The sequence below is a fragment of the Agrilus planipennis genome, unplaced genomic scaffold (assembly GCF_000699045.2).
Source record: "Agrilus planipennis isolate EAB-ADULT unplaced genomic scaffold, Apla_2.0 scaffold262, whole genome shotgun sequence".
NCBI classification, from domain to species: Eukaryota; Metazoa; Arthropoda; class Insecta; order Coleoptera; family Buprestidae; genus Agrilus; species Agrilus planipennis.
This window is the reverse complement of record NW_020442418.1, coordinates 15,514-40,375: the sequence shown is the minus strand read 5'-3', so window position 1 is coordinate 40,375 and position 24,862 is coordinate 15,514. Positions and strand designations below refer to the sequence as shown.

At 38.6% G+C, this 24,862-nt stretch overlaps 1 protein-coding gene across 1 annotated transcript; it reads left to right on the top strand.

Annotated features, from left to right (window-relative positions):
* Positions 1-1,768: 1,768 nt before the first annotated feature.
* Positions 1,769-24,845, top strand: LOC108740908. Its single transcript, XM_018475426.2, has 4 exons — positions 1,769-2,159; positions 13,278-13,455; positions 13,788-14,092; positions 24,756-24,845. The coding sequence occupies exons 1-4, from the start codon at positions 1,824-1,826 to the stop codon at positions 24,843-24,845; spliced, it is 909 nt and encodes a 302-aa protein (XP_018330928.1). The 5' UTR covers positions 1,769-1,823.
* Positions 24,846-24,862: the final 17 nt, after the last annotated feature.

Sequence of the window (24,862 nt, the reverse complement as noted above, 5' to 3'; positions counted from 1 at the left end):
GAAGGAAAACTAAGCCCCGTCTTCCACCAATCAGCCCACGACTAAAAACTGCCTATCATAAACGTAAATTGTTATTATAATTATTATGCAAAAACCATAAATCCGCTCTAGGTGAAATTTAGTGTGATTACCCATAATAAAAAGTTTTCTTTAACCTAGTATGAAGGTATTAGGAGTAATGCAGGTATATAAATAGAAATCCGCAAGTTAATGTATATGTTTAATTTGTTTTTGTAATTTTTTACATTTTTGCAATGGAGAAAATGAATTTTGTGGTTTGAAAACAAATTAACCGTTCGCGAGCATAGCAGTGACTTCTATCCCTACTACTCCTTACGTCCTAGCTTATCTGACTTCCTAGATACCTAAAGATTACACTTTATCGGAAATTTAATTACGGAAATGTATCTTCCTCACGACTTTTCTTCTAAGTGAACAGTTTCTGAGATATATGCTGCAATTTGATAAAAAAATACAGCCTGGACTAATATTAGATAATTAATTAGGTATTGTGTAAGCCTGCTCTTTTTCTCGTTTTACAGTCTACCTTACAAGTTGAATCTATGTTAATTGTTCATAAAACTTAATTCCATAATTAAATGTTTTTGATTGACCGAACCAAATAAATGTAGTAAAATAAATGTCTTTTAAAACATCATTCTGGCATAGTACGTTTTAACTGAAACAGTCATACTAGATGACGTCACTCCACTTGACGCGCGTATAATCCTCAACAAAATCTTACTAAGATACCTACATATTAATAATAACTAAGCAAACCAATTTACTAAAGAACAGAAAGTTCTTAGTCAGCTAAATGTGAAACGCGATTTCGCAGCTATTACTTCTCTACAGCATACCATTACCAATCATGCCGAAATTGCTTCAAGTAAGCAAATTTCTAGAAAATAACGGTCTGGTAATATATCGTCATCCACATATGTTACATACTAACTTTAGTATTCCACATATTTGACCGGTCTATACAAACATAAGTTATTTGTGAATAAACATTATTCTTATTCTTTCATAAAAGCGGTATCTCAAACCTACAATATTGTTTTTAAATTTTTTCAATAAATAAATCGTATTAAAAGACAACTCAATTACACCTCACATTTCATTACATCAGCAGCACATCAACAAAATTATCTGTTTCCGTGTTTAATGAAAATAACTGTTAACTGATATGTCCAGACTGACATTTACAGAGAGAATTGAAAAAAATTTTCAAATTTTGATTTATGTTAATTTTACAGCTATCTTCATAAGCTGACTATTTTATTAGTAGAAAATAACATTAAAGAGAATTCAAAGAGCACCACAAAAGTTACTCTCATTATGTGGGTATATTGAAGCAATCAGCTGCTTAGCATACGTGGAACATGCTATCGATGATACTATTATACTTTATTTAATAATTGACATAAATAGAACTGATATTGTACAACATCGCTGAAAATACAGTGTAATCAGTAATACATTTATTAATATTATTTAATCAGCAACAAAATAAGCTTCTTCTTACAACTGCGTGACTCTCTATATTTACCTCAAAGAACTAAAAAGGACAAATGGAAAATCACTTTTTCAATAAACACTAATTGTTATTGTTATGCCTCTTAGTTACCATAATACTTATATAACGATACAATAAAGATAATGTTTTCATCACTTCTAGTCCACTTAACAGAAAACGTCAAAATAATCAGTTAAATTAGAGATGATAATAGTCAAAGCATGCTTCTCAAAAAAATTATTACGAATTTTGTTTTCTTAGTAGTCTGTCAAATATATCATTGATTTTTCTTCCATGTAGAACGATGGATTCTGTAAACAGAGATCCTGATGGATATAAATATAAATCAAAATGGAATCCTACTAGCACTGTTGAATCAACTAACGCTAAAATAATAAGCATTAGATCATCCGCAGAACATATGCTACATAGTGCAATCATCATGGCAGAAATGGGAATGGATCTTAAAGAAAAAAGTGCCAATGGAGAAAAGTATGTGAGTTACTTAAGAAATTTGGCTTTAAGAGCTGGAAAAACCATAAAATGTTTACAAGGTTCTGGAAAATCATTTCTTCTGCTTGCCCAAAAACTTATTTTGTCCACACTAGCAACATTAGACACCGTTGCATTCTCAGACCCGGTTAGTACCTATACGTTAACTAATATAAATAATTTATAGAAAATATACAGGTAAGTGCAGTAAGCTTAGACATCAGTATCCACTGTCATTAGAGAAAATCTTGTTATTATAGTCTCTCTCTCATTAGAGTGAATAAAATAACACACATTAAAGATAGATAACGAAATGTAAGTAATATTCGATGATTGTAAAATAATAGAAGCAACAAAGAAATGAGTCTGAGGCTGTCGCAGTAATCATAACGAGTCACGTTGGAGCTCATTATCATAAGGTAGTCAGTCCTAAGACTGGTTGGATACACACCTCGACTCTTTCCTATCCTAAGCTAATTTGCGCATTTCCCTGAAACAGTGAACAGTAAACTAATCTAAGTCTACCTCTACCCCTCCTAATTTCCGTTTCTGCCCCTAATATGTATCTGACTAGACCTTCATGCCTGAGAAAGTGTCCTACTAACCTATCTCGCTTATTTCTTATTAACTTCCATAAAGTCCTCTGTTCTCCTATTCTCTCTAATACCTCTTCATTTCTAACCTTCTCTATCCACAGTATCATCATTATTCGCCTGTAACACCACATTTCAATCGCTTCTAACCTTTTCTTTTCCGCAGCGCTCACTGTCCATGTTTCGCACCCGTACAGCGCCGCGCTCCAGACATACACCTTTAACAATATTTTCTAAATGAATCATTCCCGAGTATAGAAGTGACTTGTTTTTATTAAAGGCAACACGACTCTATGCTATCTGACTTATCTGACTTCCTAGATACCGAAAATCAGCAATTTTTAATTTTTCGCTTCCTATCCTATCTTTATATTCGCTCTTTCCCTAGTTTTTCTTCCCTTGCGTACCAGTATTTTTCTTTTACTTCTTTTTAGTTTCATACAACACTCTGTTGTTATTACCGCTTCCATTTTATGTAACTCTAACTCCTCCTTTCTAGATTCTAATACTGCTGTATCATCTGCAAATCTAAGCATACTGATCTTTTACTCTTGTTTATCTATCCCTACAGTTGTACTGTCTTTAATGATGTTAATCGCGTCTTCGATGTATATATTAAAAAGTAGCGGTGACAGTGTGCATCCTTGTCTGACTCGCTTCCTAATATTTACTTCTCTACGTTGCTGCTTCAGCTCTATAACTGCCTGTTGGTCTCTATACAAACTAAGTATTACTCTTCTATCTCTGTAACTCATCCCTACATCATGATCCTTTTAACATTGTCAAAAGCATTTTCTAAATCTACAAGTCCTATGTCAAATTTAAAGAATTTACTTTTGTAGTTTTTTTCACCCCGCATATTTTTCTACTGATGATTTATGTTGGTGCTACATCAAGAAAAAATATGCAAATGTGTTCAGTAAAAATATTGTTTATAGTTATGCAGGTTTTATGGTAACAAAACGCGATATATTTTAGAAAGAAAAGAAAAGATAAGTTTATTATAACGTAAACGAAAGGCACATTTTCTTCTTTGTGATATCAGCTCAACGGCTTTACAAAGACTGACCTTCTCGAAGGAGTCAAAAAACAAAAACAGTTGGATAGGCCATCCTTGCCAATTCACGCAAGGCACAAGCACAGCAGCTAAGCGCCAAACTTAAATACGTGCATGTTTTCTACGCGAGAATAAGTGAGTTCAAACACGACCTCTTCAACTGCACGTTCTCACACACACATACATCATTGGTCCTTTTGTGAAATTCCGGATTCTTCACCAACTTGATGGCACTGGCGTTGTCGACGAACAAAATTGGTGTCTCTCCAGAGGTACCAATTTCTGACAGCAGTCGATTGAGCCACACCAGTTCCTTTGCACCTTCGCTCACAGCAACGAATTCCGCATCGGTTGTCGACAAATCGACTGATTTCTGCAGTTGTGAGGTCCACGAAACTGCTGTGCCGTTGATCAAGGACAAGAAACCGTTGGTTGATCGTCGAGTCTTGACGTCTCCCGCAAAGTCAGCATCAGAATAGGCACACAGTCCGTCAGCAGTTGAAGTGTAAAGCAGACCCAATGCAGAAGTGCCCCGGAGGTATCTGAAGATGCGTTTAACGCAATTCCAGTCGAACTTTGTGGGGTTCGCCATCGCTCGTGCCACCTTCGAAACAGCAAACGCTATATCTGGGCGTGTAGCGCAGGCCAGATACAGCAAGGAACCAACAGCAGAACAGTATGGAATGGACTTGTCGAGGGGCTCGTCGTTTGAGTTGTCGGGTTTCTCGTTGTCCGCAGGTATCTTCACGGGTTTGCAGCTTGTCATTTCGAATCGTTGTAGAATCTTTTCAACGTAGATGCGCTGCGACAGGAAGAAACCAAACTCTCATTGCTCGATCTGCATCCCCAAAAATGAGTCGAGAGATCCAATTGTGATCTTGAATTTCGAAGTCAGCAATTTCAAGAACGAGTCGACCACGGCCTGCGATGATCCAGCAATAAGACCGTCATCGACGTAAAATGCGAAGAGCAATTTTTCTCCTCCTCTAGTCCTCGTGTAGACGCACAGATCGGCTTTCCAACGTATGAAACCGTTCTTTCTCATGAACGAGTTGAGCTCGTTGTTCCAGCAACGGGGAGATTGCTTGAGGTCATATGCAGCTTTGTTTAGACGACAGACGTATTCAGTTCATTCATCGAAGCCTTGTGATTGTCTCATATAGAAAACAGTGTCAAGTTTGTCATATAAAAAGGCAGTGCACAAGGTTTTCTTTGGCTGCAGTTGCGATGAAGGCTCGGATGGAATCGTACCGGGCGACCGGGCTAAATGTTTCGTCGTAATCGAGTCCAGGACGTTGAAACATTCCACGAACAACTAAACGAGCACGATATCGATCAACATCCTTGGACAACTTCTCCTGGTACAGGTTGAGCAGCATTCTCAGGAAGTTCACATCCAGCATCGTCAGTCTCTTCAGGAAGATCATCAAAATTTTCATAGCCTGATTCAGCGCCAGTCTGGTCGTCGGTCTCAGCTTCCCCGTCTTGGTTATCCTGGTCATCACAGTGAGTTCCAAATTCAAGGTCGATTCTATTCTTTGTAGTACAAAGTTTTTCTGGACGAAAATCGACGTCTCGTGACTTCATCAGGCGATGTTTTGATGGTACCCACACTTTGTATCCATCCTTGTCGTTGACGTAACCAACAAAACGACCAAGCACAGTTTTGGCGTCGAATTTTGTTCGGAACTGTTTTGGCACATTCACATAACACTCTGTGCCGAAGATTCTCAGGTGATCAAGCTGTCGAAAACTCTGCCGGTCCACATCTCGAACGGTGTTTTGCCAGGAACACGTGACTTACCGGTCCGGTTGATCACGTATACAGCGGTGTCACAAGCATGTGCCCAAGAAGATTTTGATAAACCGCTGACTGTCAGCATCGAACGTGCCAGCTCAACGACATGACGGTTTCACTGTTCTGCGACTCCGTTCTGCTGCTGCGTATACGGACACGACGGCCGAAACTCGATTCCTCGTTCGCGTAACAACTTCATCACATCTTCACACTCAAATTCAGTCCCACAGTCGGAACGAAAAGTTTTCACTTTATGTCCAGCGGTATCACACTCTCTCAGAAATGAGTCCAAATGTCCAGCCACTTCCGATTTGCGCTTCATCAAAAATATGCGAACAAACTGAGAATAGTCATCTTTAAACACCGCGTAGTAACGAAAACCGTTAATCGAATTAACAGACATCGGGCCGTTCACGTCAGCGTGAATCAGCTCACCAACAGTAGTTGGGAGATCGACACGCGAGTGAAAAGGTTTGCGGTGCGATTTCCCCAACGCACAACCGTCACAAAAGTCCGATGTGTCAGACGACTTGCACGAAATGCCAAAACGAGACAAAATGTCACGCACGTGTCGTTTGTCTTGATGTCCGAATCTTTCGTGCCATCCTTGAAGTACGTCAGCTGATGTGGCGAGATTAGCTTTTGCGATGGACATCTCTGGGATGCAAACGCGCATGTCCATGACGTACACAGATCTGACAAGTTGACCGGTCGCGACAAGTTCACCATCAAACAAAACTTTCACTCCATCTGAATCGAATAAAATGTCATTTCCACGTTGAGCAGATTGACGGGTGGAGGAAAGTTAATGACGTGCCTCGGGAACGTACCAAACATCATTCAGCGTTGCAGTCGACAACCTGTCACCGATGCGAACCTCAACGTCGACCCTGCCTGATCCATACGCCAGAATGAAATATTTGCCGGCCGTTTGAACGGGCTGTGGAATCGGGAACTTCTCGAAAGTAGCAAAATGCTGCTTGTTTGCCGATATGTGGTGCGTTGTGCCGGAGTCCGAGATACAGTTGTCAGCTAAAGCGACATCGATGTTGACAGTCAATCCTGTAGCGAAAAACGAGCCTCCTCTGGAGTGTTGTTTGTGTTCCGTCTTGTCATCGTCTGTTTGCTTGTTTTGTTCTGCAGCCTTACGTTTCCGACAATTACTGATGACATGACCAAATTTCTTGCAGTACAAACATGCGCGCTTCTCCTTCTTGCTTCTTGCAGATAAATTTTGAGAATGTTTGTTTTGTTTCTTGTGTGTGTGTGTTGTTGAGATTTAGATTTAGCAAAGAAAGCACCTGACGAATGCGACGCGCCTTGTGACGAGACTGAATTTTCAATTGATCGGAGATTCTCGATCAGAAGTTTTGTCGTCTGCTCAAGTTCAGGAACGCGATACCAAGTCGAACGATAATATTGGTACTCGGGACCGAGCGTTTTGAAAATTCTGTGATGCAGCAAAGATACCGGGAGCGTTGCATGAGGATTGCCCTTTTGAAGTTCTGCGAGAATGTCATCGAACAAATTTGCCAATTGGGATGCGTGTTTGGTGATTGAAGTAGCGTCATCTTTCCTGATTTCGAAGAAACTGTCGAATAGCGTGTACAGGCGCTGCAAAGTGGATTGTTCGAACACTGATAAAAGTGTATCCCATATTTCTTTCGCGTCAGTCTTTTTGCGAACGTAAATTGCAGCTTCTTCGTCCAGTGCCGTACCCAGAATACGAGCCGCGCGCGTTGTCTCGTTGCCATCGTCTATACTCGTCGGACGGTTCTGCTTTTTCTGCAGGCGCGGCAGGGCACACCCGTGTACCGTCAACAATCGTAAAAAGACACTATTCTTTCAAACAAAGTTCGATTTTCCACTTCCACGTTTCCCACTGAGCTTCATTCGCTAACTTGCGAATGCTTGCCAGAGCACGACCACTCTCATCTTGTTGCTGTGCGGGTTCAGCCATCTTGTTTTTTTTTTTGGCTTGACGAAAGGTCTTGTCGAGAACACCGAATTGCACACAAAATTACCGAAACTCGCCACAAAATTTGACTTCAACGCGTAGCTGGGCCCATAACCTGTTGTGGGAAACAGGATTTTCAGTAAAAACAACACGAGAGTTCGAGAAATAAACAGATTTATATTAACCGATGTTTACAGCGTTGTCGTGAAAAAGTAACTGAAGTAACTCCATAGAGTACCAACTTACAAAAGAAAACAAGCCAATACAAAAGTGACATCTATCTGAACAGTTTAAAACTTCAACATATATTCAAACCCAAAACTGTCCAAACATTTCTGATGGACTAGTCGATGCAACGGTTTTGTAAACACATCCGCGATCATCTCATCTGTCGAGACATGACTTCATCATCACAAGGTCGTCAGTCCTAAGGCTGGTTGGACACGCACCTCCACTCTTTCCTATCTGGAGCTAATCTTCACATTTCCCTAAAACTAGAACAACCCACATTCTTAACTATCTGCGAACAGTAATCTAACCTAGGTCTACCTTTACCCCTCCTAACTCCTGTTTCTGCCTCTAATATGTCTCTGACTAGACCTATCAACCTATCTCGCCTATTTTTTATTGACTTCCATAGAGTCCTATTCTTTCTAATACCGCTTCATTTCTAACCTTTTCTATACACATGACTTAAATTAATTAATTTATTACCAATCACTTCGCGTATAAATTGATACTTAATATCAATCTGCTTGGTACGCGCGTGGAAAACAGAATCAACTGTCAAACATTGCGCCCCATGGTTGTCTACAAAAATTGTAATTTTTGCCCACTCATTCAGATCTAACTCACACAACAAGCTACGTAAATACAATGCTGCTATGGTAGTTCCCGCTAAACTCACTTACTCTGCTTCGGTCGACGACAACGCAACATATACGCTGCTTCTGCGATTTCGAAGTTATTGCAGCGCTGCTCAGCAAAAATACTTAGCCGGAGTACAATTCATTTCAAATAGTTAGAGATGTGACCTTGAAGAAATTTGCGCGAAGATATAAAGAATACACACTAGGCGTGAGCAAGACAGAAATAGTTGGAACAAGCTTGAACAAGCAGAGTTCTCGACGGGCGGTCTTAGGAGATCGGCTAGAACTGTACTAGACGAAAATGATTAGCAATTTGTTAAAACAAAAATGTATATAAATTAACAATAGAAAACAAAGCGAAAGTATTATAGGTGTGTAGAGTGTTAAGTTAATTAACTTTTATTTTTGGCTAAATATGCTTTTAAATAAAGCATATTCTTAAATTTTAACGAGGCAGTTTAAATAATCGTTGCTCTTTGTAAAAGCTTTAAACCTTGTCAGTACGTATATTATACATACAGAAAATATTTTAATTACTTCTTAATAATCTACTGTTTTCTTATTAGCGTTTACTGTCTATTCGAACGTTTCAAATTTAATTTAGTAAGCATAATATAAAGTAATTATGCAAAGTTTCTAGTTCGATGTCGTTTTGATTTCGAAATGGAATTGTTGGCCCTGAAAAGAGCCGTTTTAATAAACAAGCGCTAAATATTCAGTATATTTCCCTAATCTTCATCTTCAAAGTCTTCATCGTTTGAGTCAGAAAATTCATCGTCGACTCCTACTTCAATAACCAAGTCTTCAATGACCCTTTCGTCCGCTAGATCTTCTCATTTGTATGCATCTTTTTAGTTAATAACTTTGTTGCACACACTTTCCCATTTTTCGATAGAAAAACTTGAGAAAAATTCTTCACAAAGTTTTTTTTACGTCACCCAAGTTAAAAGACACATTGCGTTCGGTAACAAAATGTTTTAGAGCTACCCAAATACATTCAGTTGTGTTTAATTCCGGCTGATACGGCGGTAATCGACAAACATCATGACCAGCTTCTTGTATTATTTCTATCGAGTTCGAATTAGCACATTTTTCTCTTTGAACGTTGTGGTGTGGGGCATTGTCAATAACTACAACTGAATTTGTAGGTAAATTAGGAAGAAGTTTTTCTTGAACCCACTTCCAGTAGTTGATGTAGTTCATGTCACCGGCGTTTTCTATAAAGCCCATCTTGCCACCAGCATGAATAATAATTAATCGATTCCCTTTTGCTAGTGGTTGCAGAAGGCCTTCTGAAGTATCATCGGTCCATGATTTTTTTGAAGCACAATTCGAATGTATATATGTTTCATCCATATAAATAATTGGTCTCCAGTTTCCTATTAGTTTGGGTTTTTTCCAGCGGAAACCAATTTTTCGCAGTACTCGCCAGATACTAACTTTCGAACCGCAATACGGTATTACCAATACCCCGTGTCGTGTTGATATTTCTGGTGAATATTTTTTAGTATTGGGATCATCTTTTCAGTAACATAAAAATTATTCACCGTGCTTCTTATAACATCTTGGTCAAACTTGTCGAAGTCAGTTTTAGGACGTAGGTGCCTCTTATTATATTTGGGTTTCATAAAACATCTGGCCTCACCTTCCTCTACTTTTTTCTTCTCCGAAGCAACCCTCCTTATAGCTGGTAAACTTAGTCCAGTTGCTGCCGCTACACGTTCTCGTACTTTTTCAAGTGGAAGAATAAAACCTCTTTTCTTTTTCAGCGTTCATAAATTGTAGTATATTTGCAACGAGTTCTTTACATTGAATACTTAACGCTTGTTTTCGTTTTCCATTGTTTTCCATGGCAGTTCAAATTTTACAAATGGTACTGTACACTTTGGTCTAGTTCTCGCTCGATAATCAGTGGAGAAATGAGCTCCGCAGGTAAATATGATTGAATTTGCAGCCATCCAATGACATTTACTCGGTTTTTTAATAAACTGTGCTAATTTGAATATTGTATTTGAAATATCTGGTCGCGTTGCCAGAGATAAATACATCAACGCACCAATTAATTCGCAATACGAATATTTTTCGTGTGATTCACTCTCACTCATACTTTCAAATCGCACATTCACCTCTGAAGGTGTTGCCACGGGATTACAATTGCTCATGTTACACTGCTTAAGTAAACCAGCAATATATCCCGACTGAGAGAGCTCGATTTGCTTTCATGTTTACTTTTGAAAGGCAAAGCGGTCATTTTTCTTTTCAGACACACTTCACACTGAGATAGTTGATCCGCGTTGCTAATGTCTATCTTCGGTAAAATTTTATCATTCACGAGTTTCACAGGTCTTTACTATTCAAATGACCAAGACTCTCGTGCCATAAGCGTAACTTATCGTCTACTAGTTTGCCTGCTGTGACCTCAACACACTCGACACTTTCACGTACATAATAAAGATCGCCTTTACGACCTGCTGTCATTATCACATCACTTTGACAATTAATAATAGTTCCGTGATCCATTTCAAAAATTACTTCGCAATCTTTATCAGTTACTTTCGCGACTGACATCAGATTTGTCCGCAAGTCAGGCACCTACAAGGTATTGCGAAACACATACAGGTTATGACCATCGTCACATCCCACTGAAACACGCACATCACCTTTGCCTTTAACTTCAGCAGTCGCATCACTGGCGTGATTCAATTATACTTTTGGTGTCTTATCAATTTTCTCGAACAACGCATAATACTACACAGATACGAGGTACAACCACTGTCCAAAATCCATGGCTTACTCTCCGTTGTTGTTTTCGCCTCGTACATACAACTCGAATTAAATACAGTGTAATTCACCACGAAGACCCCATCAACTTTATTAACCGAACATTTGGTTTTCTCTCGAGATTTCAGTTGACTTTTATTCGGACATTCATTTGCTTTGTGCCCCCTTTACTCCGCACTTGAAACATTTCAAAACACCCTTCTCATCATTTCCGATTTCTTCCCGCGTGGAGTCTAAGATTTTTACTTTCACCTCTTCCAGAGACGGTAAAATATCTCGCGTCTCTATCGCTGTACGAAATCCTTGATACGAGGATAGGAGACTATTTAATAACATTACAGTCAACAAATTGTTACTTATAACCTCCTTCATGTTTGCAAGTTTATCAGTGATCTCAAAGAAATCAGTCAAGTAATCTCTGACGTCACTATCTTCGCCCATTTTTCGTGCTAATTGTCTCAGCAATACGGCTCTTTTTGCAAGTGCAGTTAACACGTATATCGATCGCAATTTATTCCAAATCTCTCTGGATGAAGTACAGTGTCTTATGTCCTTCAATAAGTACGGTTGAATGGACAAATCAGCTCTGTTCTTGCCTGATCGCCTTTTTCCGTCCGTTGAATGAGTACTTCCAGTGATACTGCCGATGAGCCACGATCCGGCTCTGCTATCGTCCCGTCGATGTACTTCCATAAGCTTTTTCGCTTCAGTCATGCTTCCATTTGACTTATCCACGTGCCATAATTATCTTTCGACAATAATTCAATTCGCAATGCTGACGACGTTGCACTAGTTGTCATCTTGAAAATCGCAGAAAGTCTTTTCACTCTCAATAACGGATAACACGCGCACACAGCAAGTGGCCACCAAAAATCCACGCGAAATACTATTTATTATAAGTCTTGAATAACGGATAATCCTGGGCCCATAACTTGTTAATAGTTATGCAGGATTTATAATAACAAAACGCGATATATTTTAGAGAGGAAAGATAAGTTTATTATAACACAAACCAAAGAATTAACTTTTCGACNGGCTCAGCAAATTGGTCTGGCTATGTGGTCCAAATATTTCCCAATTTTGGTCCTCGCAGAAAAAGACGATATTCTTCTCTTTCTCGTGTAGAAGGATTGTTTCAGGTCTGCAATTGACTGGGTTTCTTGATTTTTAAGTAACCACTCCGAAACCGATCTCCGACACTTGGATTACCGATGTTCCGTTGCCGATTAATCGTAAAAACGAAAATTGTTCTTGTATTTTTGACACAACACAATTTCGGCAATCCTACTGACTGCGCCAATTATCTTTTCGACGGACAAAATCGACTTTTTAAAAATTTATTAATATTAATTACAAAAAAAAACTTATCTAGACTACAAGAAATTACAAACAAGATTGAACCTTCACTGTGTGAAAAAATGGTTTTTTATATCCTAGTTGCTTGCACAGCAAAATGCGCCACGGCGATGATTTTGATGATGCATGTAATACCTTTGTAATAGCAGGTGTGCAATAGGTATACCGTGAGATAATTAAAGATACCTTTTTTCTCTTTGTAATATCAGCTCAACGGCTTTACAAAGACTGACCTCCTCGAACGAGTCAAAAAACAAAAACAGTTCGATAGGTTATCCTTGCCAATTTAAATACGTGCATGTTTGCTACTCGAGAATAAGTGATTTCTAACAAATATCATAGTTCATCCTTACAGTTACATGTAAAATGCATAAATATATGAAAATGTATATTGCTAAAAATATTTAGATAATTGTTTCGGAGAAAATTGTATTCCACGTGACAATTTGAAAGAAATAGTTGAAATCTGCCTTAATTTAATTCTTTCCGCGATGACAATAAAATTAGACTTAATATACATATGACATGTACGCAATTATTCTGAAATTTGGGCAACGAAAAGTTGTTTAAAAAATGCAGTCAAGTGAAAGATAGATATAAAAAAAAATAAATTTATATTTGTTTTTTAAATATGTATGATAATCAACAATGTTTTTAGTATATATATATACATGGTACCTAAGTAATAAATAAACCACAAATGTTATTAATTTTTTTTTGATGGGCATCCTCCTAAGCTATTCCAAAATTCTGTATAAGAGAAGAATAGATACCCACTGTAAAAATGAAAAAAAAAACAAAACATGTTTTGAAATTCAAATTAAATTAAGTTAGTAAATGAAACATCGTTTTCAGGTTTGTTCAACAATTAAATTAGAATATGAAAAGCTTTTATCAGTTGTTGAAAAAGAACTTGCTGATCTAGAGGATATAGAGGCTACTGATACTACTATTCCAAGCAATTTCAAATCTCAAAGTATAACGAAACTTTCCGAAAAAATAAAATACTTAGAAACGAAACAGAAGCTTGCAGGTAATCGAATATTAAACACTCATCCTACTCATTACATAAGAACTCCGTGGATTGCGTCTAGTAATAACTTCAATTCTTTGTAAATCACTTCTTACGGAAAATCTATTTAAAATTATAAATGGTCATATATACTAAAAGAAAGATATCTACAAATTATTCAAAACTGTCAACAATAAATAACAGCAATTAATTAATTTCCAGTTAAATATTTCAATAAATTTATTAATGAAATTATTCTAAAGTTTGACATTTTAAATGACTTCAGATTAATTATATTTTATTATACTGCGTTTTTTGGTATAAGGTATAACTGCTCAACTCATTTATTTCAGACAATACTCTTTTGCCTCCATGCGGTAGTGCAAGAAGTGTGAAATCAGATATTGATGAAAAATATCCAGAAAATCTATCCCGAGAATCTCTGATAGATTTAAACAACGTTGTAAATTTACCTCCAGTTCCTGAAGATATTTTTACTAGCTTTTCAAATAAACCTGTCAGAACGTCTAGCTTATCGTCTTTAAAAAGTATGAGAAAAGTTAAGCTTTTTCTACAAAGAGCTTCAAGTGGCTCAGATGACGAAGACGAAAGTTGTTCGGAAATCGATGATCCTTCAGAATTTGCTAGAATTGTTCCGGTAAGATTTTCTTTTAAATAATTTACTGATAATTTTCCGATCCGACGGGACTTGAACCTTGACGAATCTCTTGTACAAGCTAGAGTGGGTGAATCGTCTTGCGAGTTTCGATGATCTAGGGAGCCGGACCATAGGTTCAACCATAATGGAGGGGTTCTTAAAGAGAAACCAGACTAAGACAAGTCCCTGAAAGAGGGCAGCAGCTTTTTCAGTACTCATGATGGCAGAGATCACAATACTGCGATGTGGAAGGCAACGGGAAGCCACCACATTATAATCCCGAGTACAACATACGCAAAAATTAAATGATGGCGTCCTCTGGGGTAAAGCACTCCGGACGTAAACTAGTCCCCCATTCGGATGTCCGGGCGGGGACTACCTCGGGGGATGTCATCAATAAGTGCAATAGGGATAGGTGCAATATTTCACGAGTCGGAGCGTAGAATGTTAGAACAATGAGGCAAGTAGGAAAATTAGACAATTTCAAAGTAGAGATGGATAGATTAGAATTAGATATAGTAGGTATTAGTGAAGTCCGTTGGCCCAAAGCTGAAAACTTCTGGAGTAATAAATACAGGATCGGTAGAAGGTAATTCGGGGGTAGGAATTGTAATGCGTAGGAAAGTAGGGCAGAGTGTAGAAAGTTATTAACAAAAAAGCGATAGGATAGTTATGGTTACATTAAACTCAAAGCCGGTAAGAACGGTATTAGTGCAGGTCTCCATGCCTACATCATCTTACAGTGTTGAAGACGTAGACGTTTATGCAGATATAGAAGACGTGTTAAGTTTAGTGAAAGGACAGGAAAACTTAATAGTTCTAGGAAATTTCAACGCAGTAATAGGTGAAGGCAAAGTGGGTACCATAGCAGGTTCTTTTGTATTAGGCAATAGAAATGATAGGGAAGATAGGCTGATAGAATTTTGCGATAAACATAAGTTAACCGTCGCGAATACTTTATTCAACCATCACGTTAGGAGGCGCTATACGTGGAAGATGCCATGTGATTTAGGGAGATATCAATTAGATTACATACTTGTTAGGCAAAGATTTAAAAATCAAGTGAAGGACTGTAGGAGTTGTCCAGGAGCAGATATAGATAGCGATCATAACTTAGTAGTTATGAAGACTAATCTTAAAGTGAAAATTCTGAAAAAGAGGGAAGGCAGGAGACGTCACGACTTGGAAAAGCTAAAATGTAACGAAACGCGTGATAGGCTAGGTAAAAGGACAGACGAAATACTAATGGCGGCGGGAGAAACAAATAAAGGGGACATAGAGACAGAATGAAACTCCATTAAAACGTGCCTAAAGTCAGCAGCTACAAATATATCAGGTCTTAAACAAAACGAAAGTAGGAAACCCTGGATAACAAATGAGATTATAGGATTAGTAGACGAAAGGCGGAAATACAAAAAAAGAACGGACGAAGGTCAAAAAAGATATAAAGCTATAAAGTGGGAAATAATTAGAAAGTGTAGGGCAGCTAAGGAAAAGTGGATTGAAAGGATGTGTAAAGAAGTAGAAGAAAAGTTTGAACTAGGTAAAACCGATGAGGCGTATCATATAATTAAAAGGAATTTTAGAGAGGTAGGATACAGTAGTAATTATATAAGAAACGAGGCAGCAGGCAGGGGTCATTTTGATACGAAACGAGGAAAAGGCAGATAGGTGGAAAGAATATTTAGAGAACCTTTATGCAGGCCCTGAGTTAGGAGATATATTAGAGAAGGAAGATAGTGTGGAGACAGATGAGTTTGGTTATCCCATAATGAGAGAAGAGTTCAATGTAGCATTAAAAAACTTAAAGAACAATAAGGCGCCAGGTGTACGTAGATGGGATACAGGGGGAAATTCTAAAACATGCAGGACAAGAGGTTAGAGATCATATATTTAAGCTAGTTAGTCACATTTACGAGACGGGGAAAGACCCAGAGGATTGTAAACGGAACGTAGTAGTAACATTACCTAAAAAGACGGGCGCGGATAGGTGCGATACATTTAGAACAATCAGCTTAACTTCCCACACGTCAAAAATCTTAACTAGAATTGTACAAAGGAGGATGGAAAAAAGGACGGAAGAACTATTAGGGGAAGATCAATTTGGGTTTAGAAGGAATAGAGGAACACGGGAGGCCGTTCTAGGTTTATGGGTAACAATAGACGAAACGATAGAAAAAGGAAAGGTTGTTAAAGGTGTATGTTTGGAGCGAAGCGTTGTAAGGGTGCGAAACATGGACAGTGGGAGCGGCGGAAAAGAAAAGGTTAGAAGCCTCCGAAATGTGGTGTTATAGGCGAATGATGAGGATAGCGTGGGTAGAAATTGTTAGAAATGAAGAGGTATTAGAAAGAATAGGAGAACAGTGGACTCTATGGAAGTCAATAAAAAATAGGCGAGATAGGTTGGTAGGACACCTTCTCAGGCATGAAGGTCTAGTCAGAGACATATTAGAGGCGGGAGGGGTAGAGGTAGACCTAGGTTAGATTACTGTTCATAAATAGTTAAGGATGTGGGTTGTTCTAGTTTTAGGGAAATGCGAAGTTTAGCTCATGATAGGAAAGAGTGGAAGTACGTGCCCAAGCAGTCTTAGGACTGACGACCCTTTGATGATGATAATTTTAACGTGAATGGATTAATTAATTCAATTTTACAATTTAAATCGGTATTCATAATATATAGTCCTACGTGGTATGTTCCGTCCCCAAGCCACTTTGCAAGTAACTTATATAACTAATATTTTTCAGAAAAGGTTATCACTTATTCTGTAAGTTTATATGATATTAAGAAGCGTACTCTGAGTTACGCCTCTTTTATGGCTAAAACTGTTTAACACCGAATGAGGATTGCCGATAATAGTAAACTAGTACTTTTTACCTAGTAGAGATATTACTACATACATACATACATACATAGACTGAGCAATGAGCATAAGTGAATGTAAACCAACATGGTAGACAACCAACATTACGTATACAGGAAATTAATCTTATCGTTAATTCTAAAGTCACTTAATAATAAGAGTCTGGCCATAGGTGGTCATCGCCGTGATTGATGCGCGTATACAGCGGCCATGTTTAACCTAGGTTCTACTAAAAGTAATGCCAGTAAACGTAGGTTATTTTATTAAAGTTAAAATCCGTTTCTAAAAAAACAAAAAACTTTATTTTAACAAAATTACAAGATACAAGATAACTTAAAAACTGAGATGTCTTAAAGACCAATACATTTGTCTAAGTGACTAAAAATTCTCGCTACAGATATTTATAATGTCATGTTTTGCTGACATTTACAATTTTTGCTGTACCTCAGCATATCTGACAGAGATTGTTCGTTATATTAAAACAATAGACAACTTGCTTGCACAATAGTTTTATTATTCACCGTCGTTATTGACAACTGCGTGATTTGGTGATATTGTCAGTAAGTAGTTAATTAGAGAAGGAAGAGAAGAATGATTTTGACAGAATCGAAGCATTTCATAGAGTTTTCTAGAAGAAAAAATCTGTTACAAACGGAGGTACCGAAGCAAAAATGGAGGAACAAGTAAAAGTTTTAATGGCAATGATGGTAGAAATGAAAGCAGGACAAGTGGAAATGACACAGAAGTCTCTTACTAGGAATGGTCCTGCTACATCTACTGCGATTCTATCAAATGGAGCTCCTCTTCGGTCCTTTACTGGCGGCGCATGTCGGACATTTCCTGCACCAGTCTTCCACATTGCTTCTGCCTCGTAACTAATAAAATTGCTAGCGTACCCTCCCTAGAGTCTTCGTAAAGCCGAAATGTTGTCCGTCATGGATTGCTTCTGACATTTCTGAAATTAAATTCTTTTCTTCGGAAGTACTACTAGGAGTTTGTTTCTGATTTCATCTGGACTCTCCCACATTCACTTGAAAATACCGTGGTCCGCGTTAAGGGAAGTCGACTGCGTCCAATAGCTTTTCGTTATCTCACCTGGGTGATTCACATTAGATTAAATAGATTAAATAGATTGTTAATGCCCCGGCATAGACCATGTCAACAATATTTTCTAGAGTGGGTTCTGATATATTCTGTGACATACTTTGTATTAGTAAGTTTAATATATTTACAGTTGTCAGAATTTTATTCCCGTTCCCTTGTAATTTAGGAATCATTGGCCTAATTGTTGGATACATGCCTTCATATTTGATAAAATTTTCTGGGAAAACACTTTTCAATATATCGTATTCTTGTTCATTTTCCGTGTTTATGAAATCATTATTTTCTTCAGGTGTACCTACTGTCTTTCAAATTTTGTGTGTTGCTTATGGGTAGCTGTGCAAGTGCTGGGTTATNAGGGAAGTCGACTGCGTCCAATAGCTTTTCGTTATCTCACCTGGGTGATTCACATTAGATTAAATAGATTAAATAGATTGTTAATGCCCCGGCATAGACCATGTCAACAATATTTTCTAGAGTGGGTTCTGATATATTCTGTGACATACTTTGTATTAGTAAGTTTAATATATTTACAGTTGTCAGAATTTTATTCCCGTTCCCTTGTAATTTAGGAATCATTGGCCTAATTGTTGGATACATGCCTTCATATTTGATAAAATTTTCTGGGAAAACACTTTTCAATATATCGTATTCTTGTTCATTTTCCGTGTTTATGAAATCATTATTTTCTTCAGGTGTACCTACTGTCTTTCAAATTTTGTGTGTTGCTTATGGGTAGCTGTGCAAGTGCTGGGTTATCCTCTGCTGAAATATTGCGTTCTACGATATCTTCATCGTACTGATGTTGAATAAAGCTTCTAAATTCTTGTTTTATGATTTCCCTTTCAGACAATGGTATCCTGTTATTTCGATGTATCACTCGTATTTGATCAAATAATCTTTCTTGACCTATAAAATTAAGTTCAGGATAAATTTCAGTGAATTTTCTACGTAAAAGTGGTCTTTATTTTTAATCACTACGAGGCAGCAAAATAATTTACAACTAAATAGTGAATGTCTCGCAATAAGTTATAATATATATATAACGTCCCAATAAGTCTATTCCAATTTTAGTCAACCATCGTCTTCAACATTAGGCTAGAGGCTCATAACTACAACCTTATACACCGAAAAAGCAACTTGCAATCAATACCAGACGCGCTATGGCGCCTACCCACAATGTTGATTATTAAAGACGGATTTTTATTCGAGAAATTCTTTCATAACGCCTATATGTTTGTGATGTACAACAAAAAGTAGCTGAAGATGCCATTTTATCCAAAGGAATAGGTCTGGGCCTCGGTTGGCTCCAACTAAATAATGACCCAGCATTCAACCATTTTATAAAGGATATAGGTGTCCTTTCTTTCATTCTTGATATAATTCCAGAAACATTGTTGTCGTTACTGCAACCGCAACAGCATTCTCTTCAAATTAACGGATTATTTAATGAAGGCGATAAAGTGAACTTGGCAAAACACCTGTAGGGAAGTTTTTCGGGATTAAAAGCCGTGATCCATTACAATTGGTTACTGATGTTTCGTTCACAACTGAGTTGAACGTTATCAAAGGTGATGAGGTAACGGTCGAAGTTGTCTTCCGTGTCTCTTAACAATGACTGGTCTCTCAACTAAAGTGACTCCTCTATATCATCCTACCTTGATGGAAGGGGGGGCGGGGTTTAGACGTCACGAATGCACAACGTAGTACCACTATTTCTTCTTTTCCGTAGAAATTGCCTGATTGGGTGATTCAGAACCTCTACTTATTATCTATCGCTACCATAGTAAACATCGAAGATCACAAGAATGTCTTTGTCAGCTTTATTGATTTTAGCTTCTCAACGATAAAGCTATCCGTTTATCAATCTTTCATTGTAATGATTTGACCAGATATCTACCGATTTCGTTGGTAGAGCCTCCTTTAGTGCTTACAGTAGGCCTCAGTGGTACTCCCGGTTTGTGGATTTTTGGTAAATCATAAAGCCTCGGTAGAAGGACTTCTGATTTTTTTTAGGCTGTGTAGGTTTTCAGTTATGGATGTCAATTCCTTAAGAAGCATAATTGCTTTCCACATTATCCGTTGTGTTGGGTGTAGTGTTAGCTTTTTGTAGGCGGGACGGTCCATTATCATCCTCACCTTTCCGTCATGGTCTTCCGTTGTCATGATTACAGTTGCATTACATACCTTTTTCAGCTGATTAAATAAATACCTTGTTTTTGTTCAGTGTTCTTAGGGCTTCATGATCACTGTAAGTAAGATTACTCTTCAATAGATTCGGCTCGTTGTAAGATAGCTCATGTTTCTGCCCTTATTTGATCATCTTTATGTATCAGAAGACAATGATATCCCCCACAGGAACCTTGTCTGATACTACCGCAAAATTACGTGCCTTTTTCACTTCATCGGTGAATAATACCTACTTTGTTCGACAGATTGACTACAATCCTAAAATGATTATCAGGTTGTTTATCAATTTATCATTGGGATCCGAAAGTCCTCACTTACTCTTATCCAATGCATCGAATTTTTTCTTCTGACGGTTCCATGTGATGGCTTCAGTTATAATCATTCGTTCGTATAGCAATCGTTCCACTTTCTCCCAATCACTCTAGTGCATCAGGCTGATCAATTGTGCATTGATAGATAATAGCTTCTCATTATTGCGAGCTAAGTGTGTTAATAATGTGTTTAGCTCCTTTGGACATAAAGTACTTTTAACCTCAAGAAGTTTGGAATTATTGTGGTGTCTCAACATCTTAACAAAAAGATTAGCGAACTAAACACCTGCGTTTTCCTCTTACGTGGATTCTCTAGTTGTGGGTCTACTCTGGATATATCCTCTCTGTATAGATGTATATTCAGATTATGTAGGCTTTCATGGCAGATCATGGTAGGTAAATGTAGAAAAGTTTTCCAATCTTAAAACCGCGGTCGATTGAAATTTACTTCCTGGCATCTCGTTCACAACTGATTGTATATCATCAAAGGCGATGAGGTAATGGTCGAAGTCGTCTTCCGACAATGACTGGTCCTTCAACTGTTTCTTTTTTTTTTGTTTAGTTTTTCCTCGAAGGGAAATTTTCAAAACACAACTCCTGAAGCGCGATAGTGCCGGAGATTGATTTTTATTAGGGCTGAAAGGTGGTCGAAGCTTTCGAAGCTTAGAGCGTCGATAACGGCGAGATCGGCGGAAAAAGTGACATTTTTTAAGACGAAGAGGTCAGGAATGCCTGGAAGTTGATTGTGGAGGGCAAGCAGGTACGTAAGACCTGGGGGCGCTTCAACAGTGAGGTTGAGGTCGAGAATTTAGGCAAGAAGGGAAATGCCTTTTCTGTTAGTTTTTCGGCAGCCCCAAGAGGCGTGTTTGGCATTGAGCTAGCCTGCGACGATGGTCGAGACGTTTGGGGGAGGAGAAGAGGAAATCCGAAAAATTTTATTCAGGTGGGTAGGGTAAAGGAAAATTATTCTGAAGGCGCTGGAAGACTTCAACGACTTCTAATGAATTGGTGGCCAAAAAGACGGGCGTATACTTTAAATACTTCCTAACGAGAATAGTTACGCCACGCCTTGGTAATTTTCACGGTTCTTCTACAGGATGTGAAGTGAAGACGATAACAATGACTTTCTGGGATAAGTGGGTTTTGGTGATGCAGGCAACACCGTTTGACTGTTCCTCGAGGAAGTGTTCAAGTTCAGTCAATTTCACTCTAATGCTTTGAGCATTCCAGGGTGGGTGTTCAGAGGTAGCGACTATGCTAGCTACCATCGTTTGCACGATGACCTGAATTTTTTTTTTCTAGAATTGGGAAAGCACCTTGCGCTGAAGAGATGCTTGGGGTTGCTTTGGGTTTTTGGATGTGAATGGCGGGCTGCTATCACTGCCCTGGTATAAGACTTTTGGGGGAGAGTAGTAACGGTGGGGGCTGAAGGACGAGGGGTTGTCTGAACGCTTTCTGGAGCGGCGGGAGTAGGGAAGGGTTTTTGGATGGTAAGGTTTCCTTAGGTACTGGGACAGCCACGATATGTGACGCGGTGGTTCCCTTTGCAGTTAGCGCCTTACATTCGGCGGTAACATGGTTGCGACCGCAGAAAGAGTAGACCCAGGCTGAAAGAATTTCATACAATGGCGACATTGAGCGAATTCTTTGGTGGCTCCTTTTGGCTCAAATCATAATTAAGACATTTAACAAAATCATAAATAGTTTTATATACAAATGAAATGTAACGTATAAAATTATGTGTGATACCTATGGTATGTACACAGGTCACAACGTATCCATGGGTTAAAAACACTTAATAAACCATAAATTGAATTGATAACCAGTAGTTATTGGGTGTTTTCTAATTACAGAGCACAGACTCAATACCGCATGTTGTGTATTAACGTGTGCATGGAATATTCCGCCGTTTCTAGAACGTTCCAGTACATTCCTCTGGAACTTTCCTTTCCTCCACTCCGAACTTTCTTCATTTGTATATATACGCCCGCTCACCACACTCTCAGTCTTCTCAGTTTTTCTCTCATCGACTCTGTGTCATTATAAATAAATACAGTTGTTCATAACAGTGGTTATTATTTATGTTTACCCCACGATTTAACAGTGGTGTCAGGAATGGGATAAGATAAATAACTTTGTGAAACCGAGTGAACATTCTAACTCCAACGCAAGTGTGTGCACCGAACTAAGTTCATCGCAGTGCGTGTTAGAAAAACTTCTCTCCACTCATCTTCACCATGCCGGACTTAACTTCTGAGCAACTCCAACAATTCTCAATCAACGCCGACGCACTCCGACAGACAACAGGGCCAGCACCGTCGTCATCAGAGCCTCGACCGCCACAATTTTCAATGCAACCGTATCGTGCAACCGACGGGACGACTATAGCCGACTATTTCACTCGATTCACATGGGCGCTCGACCTGAGCAAGGTACCAGCGGATCAACACGCACACTTTACACAGGTCTACATGGGTTCTGAACTCAATGATGCCTCGAAGATCCTAGTGAGTCCCGCTGATCCAAGAACTATGTCATACAACGAGATCCAACATAAACTGGCAGGACACTTCGACGCCACCCGCAACAAGTTTGCTAAAAGCATCAAATTTCGGAGCGTTATGCTCAAACTCTCTGACTCGTACTACTCCTCTCGACAACTATTTATAGAGATTAGCCGTTCCAGAATGTTCCAGTACCTCATAGAAATCTGGTCTTCTTTGGCAGTATGTCAGGTTGCCTACATACATACATGTGACACTGCCCCCCTTCCCAAAACTGATCGTCCCGATCACTGACGTCGCCCCTGTATAGGGAGCAATCCGCACAAAATGGACGATCCTTATTTTTGCTCAAGGTCCTTTCTGAATTTGCTAAACAACGTCGTTAATGCGTCGGGTAGCGTGTATGCACCATCCCAAGCCTGTTGTAGTTTCGGAAAAAGTCCCTTCCATCTTGATAGAGTATCTCTCAGAAGCACCACTTGGTTCCATCTGGATTTTCCCCCGCCGTGGCTCAGGTTAAGGGAAGTCCACTGCACCCAATAATTTTTCGGTGTTTGACTTACACGGCCTACATCTACCCGCGAGGGTCTTGCGGTTCCGGCTTCTTTACATCTCATTATTGAGCCAATATCTTCGTCCTTCCTCTGATCTTTGATTAATGCTCGATACCAAACTCATATTCTTGAAGTCGTTGTAACCATCGTGCCATCTGTCCTGGGTTCTTGGATTGTAGTAGCCACTACATGGAGTTGTGATCCATTCTTAAGAAGAATTTGCGTCCATACATGTACTTGTAGAAATGCTCGAGGGTTTTAACCAATGCCAATAGCTCTCGACGAGTGACACAATAATTTCTTCCTGGCAATAGCTCTCGACGAGTGACGCAATAATTTCGTTCTGGTTTCGAGTGTGTTTTACTAAAGTACTCAATGGCCTTTTCCTCGCCTTCTAGTACTTAGGATAACACACCACCAAGTCCCACATTGCTGGCGTCGGCATCCACGATGAAGGATTCGCTGAACTGTGGGTACGTCAAGATTGGAGCTCGAGAGAGTATAATCTTAAGGTGTTCAAATGCTTTTTGACATTCGGGTGTCCAATGGAATGAAACTCCATCTTCTGAAAATCTATGTAGTGGTCGGGCTATATTGGTAAATCCTCGTATGAATCTTCGGTCGTAGGAGCAAAGTCCCATTATTTTTCTTGGGACTTAGCTTCAGTCTTGCGGCTGACAATTTCTTGAAGACTTCAGTCACGTTTCGGACGTGGTCGTCGAAAGTTCTTCTTAGTATGATGATGTCGTCTAGAATTTTATTCTACCGATAAAGCACTACTATTCGAACACACAGCGAAGTTCTAAAAAGAACCGATTACTTTTATGACGGAAAATACAGAGTTATAGAAAACGATGTAAATACAACAAACAAGAACCATTCAATATCGTCAGAAATATTAATAACACAACCTAAAACCTAACCAAAGTATGACTTCCCACTTCACTTCACACGACGCGTTTTCGTCTTTTGCGCAGATCACGTGATATGTCGTTTTCATTTTAATCTATCTCTAGTATTAAAAGTGCTGGCTTGTACGAGGCATTGCTCTATTTCTTATTCATTGCTATATAAATTGAATTACATTGTAATGTCTTTCAAATAAATACTGATAATTACAATATTTTTTCTAATTTATTTAGGCTGAAGCTGAAGAAAAGGCTACTACTACTTCTCCGGCACCTACGAAGAAAATTCAACTCAGTTACATACAAGAGGAAGTTCCTGACTAATTTTTTTCTCGTTGTAT

Excerpts from the sequence above, each read along its gene's own strand:
- LOC108740908 (XM_018475426.2), top strand. The coding sequence starts at position 1,824 with ATGGATTCTGTAAACAGAGATCCTGATGGATATAAATATAAATCAAAA. Across the intron at positions 2,160-13,277 it reads CCGTTGCATTCTCAGACCCG|GTTTGTTCAACAATTAAATT; the intron begins GTTAGTACCTAT and ends CATCGTTTTCAG. Across the intron at positions 14,093-24,755 it reads AATTTGCTAGAATTGTTCCG|GCTGAAGCTGAAGAAAAGGC; the intron begins GTAAGATTTTCT and ends TAATTTATTTAG.